General features: G+C 59.3%; 1 protein-coding gene across 1 annotated transcript, besides 1 other annotated feature; it reads left to right on the plus strand.

The window, feature by feature from the left end:
• Positions 1-109: 109 nt before the first annotated feature.
• Positions 110-147: a microsatellite.
• A 535-nt stretch (positions 148-682) lies between these two features.
• Tco025E_08803 (uncharacterized protein) lies at positions 683-1,162 on the plus strand (the record flags this gene model as incomplete). The annotated part of the gene is made up of 1 exon (XM_029375642.1): positions 683-1,162. A coding segment is annotated over one exon (480 nt), but the record flags the coding sequence as incomplete, so codon positions are not given.

The following is a 1,162-nucleotide window of genomic DNA, read 5'->3' on the forward strand; positions in this document are numbered from 1 at the left end:
TTGGGCTGCGAGGGAGCAGAGAGAATGTGTGTGCTGGTCGTCCCACGTGTCGCTGCGCGTCCCCACTGCTCGGTGGATGCGCCCCCACGCTTCGGCTTCACCTCACGGGGTTTGTTTTTAGTTTATTTGTGTTTGTGTGTTGGTTTGAGCTGCACCCATTCAGCGGGAAGCTGAGGTGTGGCGTGCGCCGCGTACTGCGTGTGCCCCGCACCGTGTGGGCTGCTGCTGCCCTCTCTCTCCCTATTGCTGAATGTGGCTGCGTGGGGTCGTGTGTCTGTGTGCCTATATTTTTGCTTCTTCTCCCCTTGCATTCTCCTTTTGGCTGGTGGTTGGTGTGCAGCTGCAGCGCAAGACAACAACACCCACCACAAAGGGAAAGACACTCAAGAAACAATGACTGAAAGAGGCGGAGAAGAAACTCACGCTGCCGCGGAGAGCCCCGCCACGAATGCGCAGCGGCGGCACGCGAGGTCGGGGTCCGACAGCGGCGGTTCCGATCAACCCCCTGCACAGCGCCGAAGGGTGGTCGAAGCACCTGCGGGGCCACAGTGGGCTCTTTACAGTACCGTGGAGGAAGTGCTACGGCTTGAGGGAGTAGATGCTACTGGACAAATGACGCTAAACGACTTCATCATTAAGTACCTTGGTCCCCAAGTTCGTGCTCGACGAAGGCCACGGTGTAATGATGGGGGTGGTTATTCAGAGGCCTGAGAGGTACGTCACGGACCCGGAGCTTCGCGGGACTATTCTCCGCTTACCAGCGTATCAGAAGTACGCGCTTCTGTTTGACACGTACAATCTTATGGAGCACAGGGTGGGCAATCTCCAGGACTGGAGGGACTTTCATCAGAAGGGCATCGTTGCTGCTATTACGAGGAGGAAACTCAACGCCGCCCTTGAGGTGGCGGAGGTACTCGAAAGGGCGTGGCGGGTGAAGGAAATTGCCAGACGGCCGTTGCCGGAGGGCTTCTACGACTCTGTGCTCAAGGCGAGGTGGAGCCACGTCTTGGGGTTTCCCGAGGGCGAAGGGGGCGACGAAGCGGAGATGCGGATGGAGGTGAAGGCGGGGCAAGCGCCAGCACAGTCGTGGGAGTACAAGATGCAGGGCACAACTCTTCGGCCGGTGAACGATGCGGGGCAATTCACCGCACCGCGCCCCAGG

This window comes from Trypanosoma conorhini (assembly GCF_003719485.1).
Source record: "Trypanosoma conorhini strain 025E chromosome Unknown Tco_14.4_contig_00880, whole genome shotgun sequence".
Classification (NCBI taxonomy): domain Eukaryota; phylum Euglenozoa; class Kinetoplastea; order Trypanosomatida; family Trypanosomatidae; genus Trypanosoma; species Trypanosoma conorhini.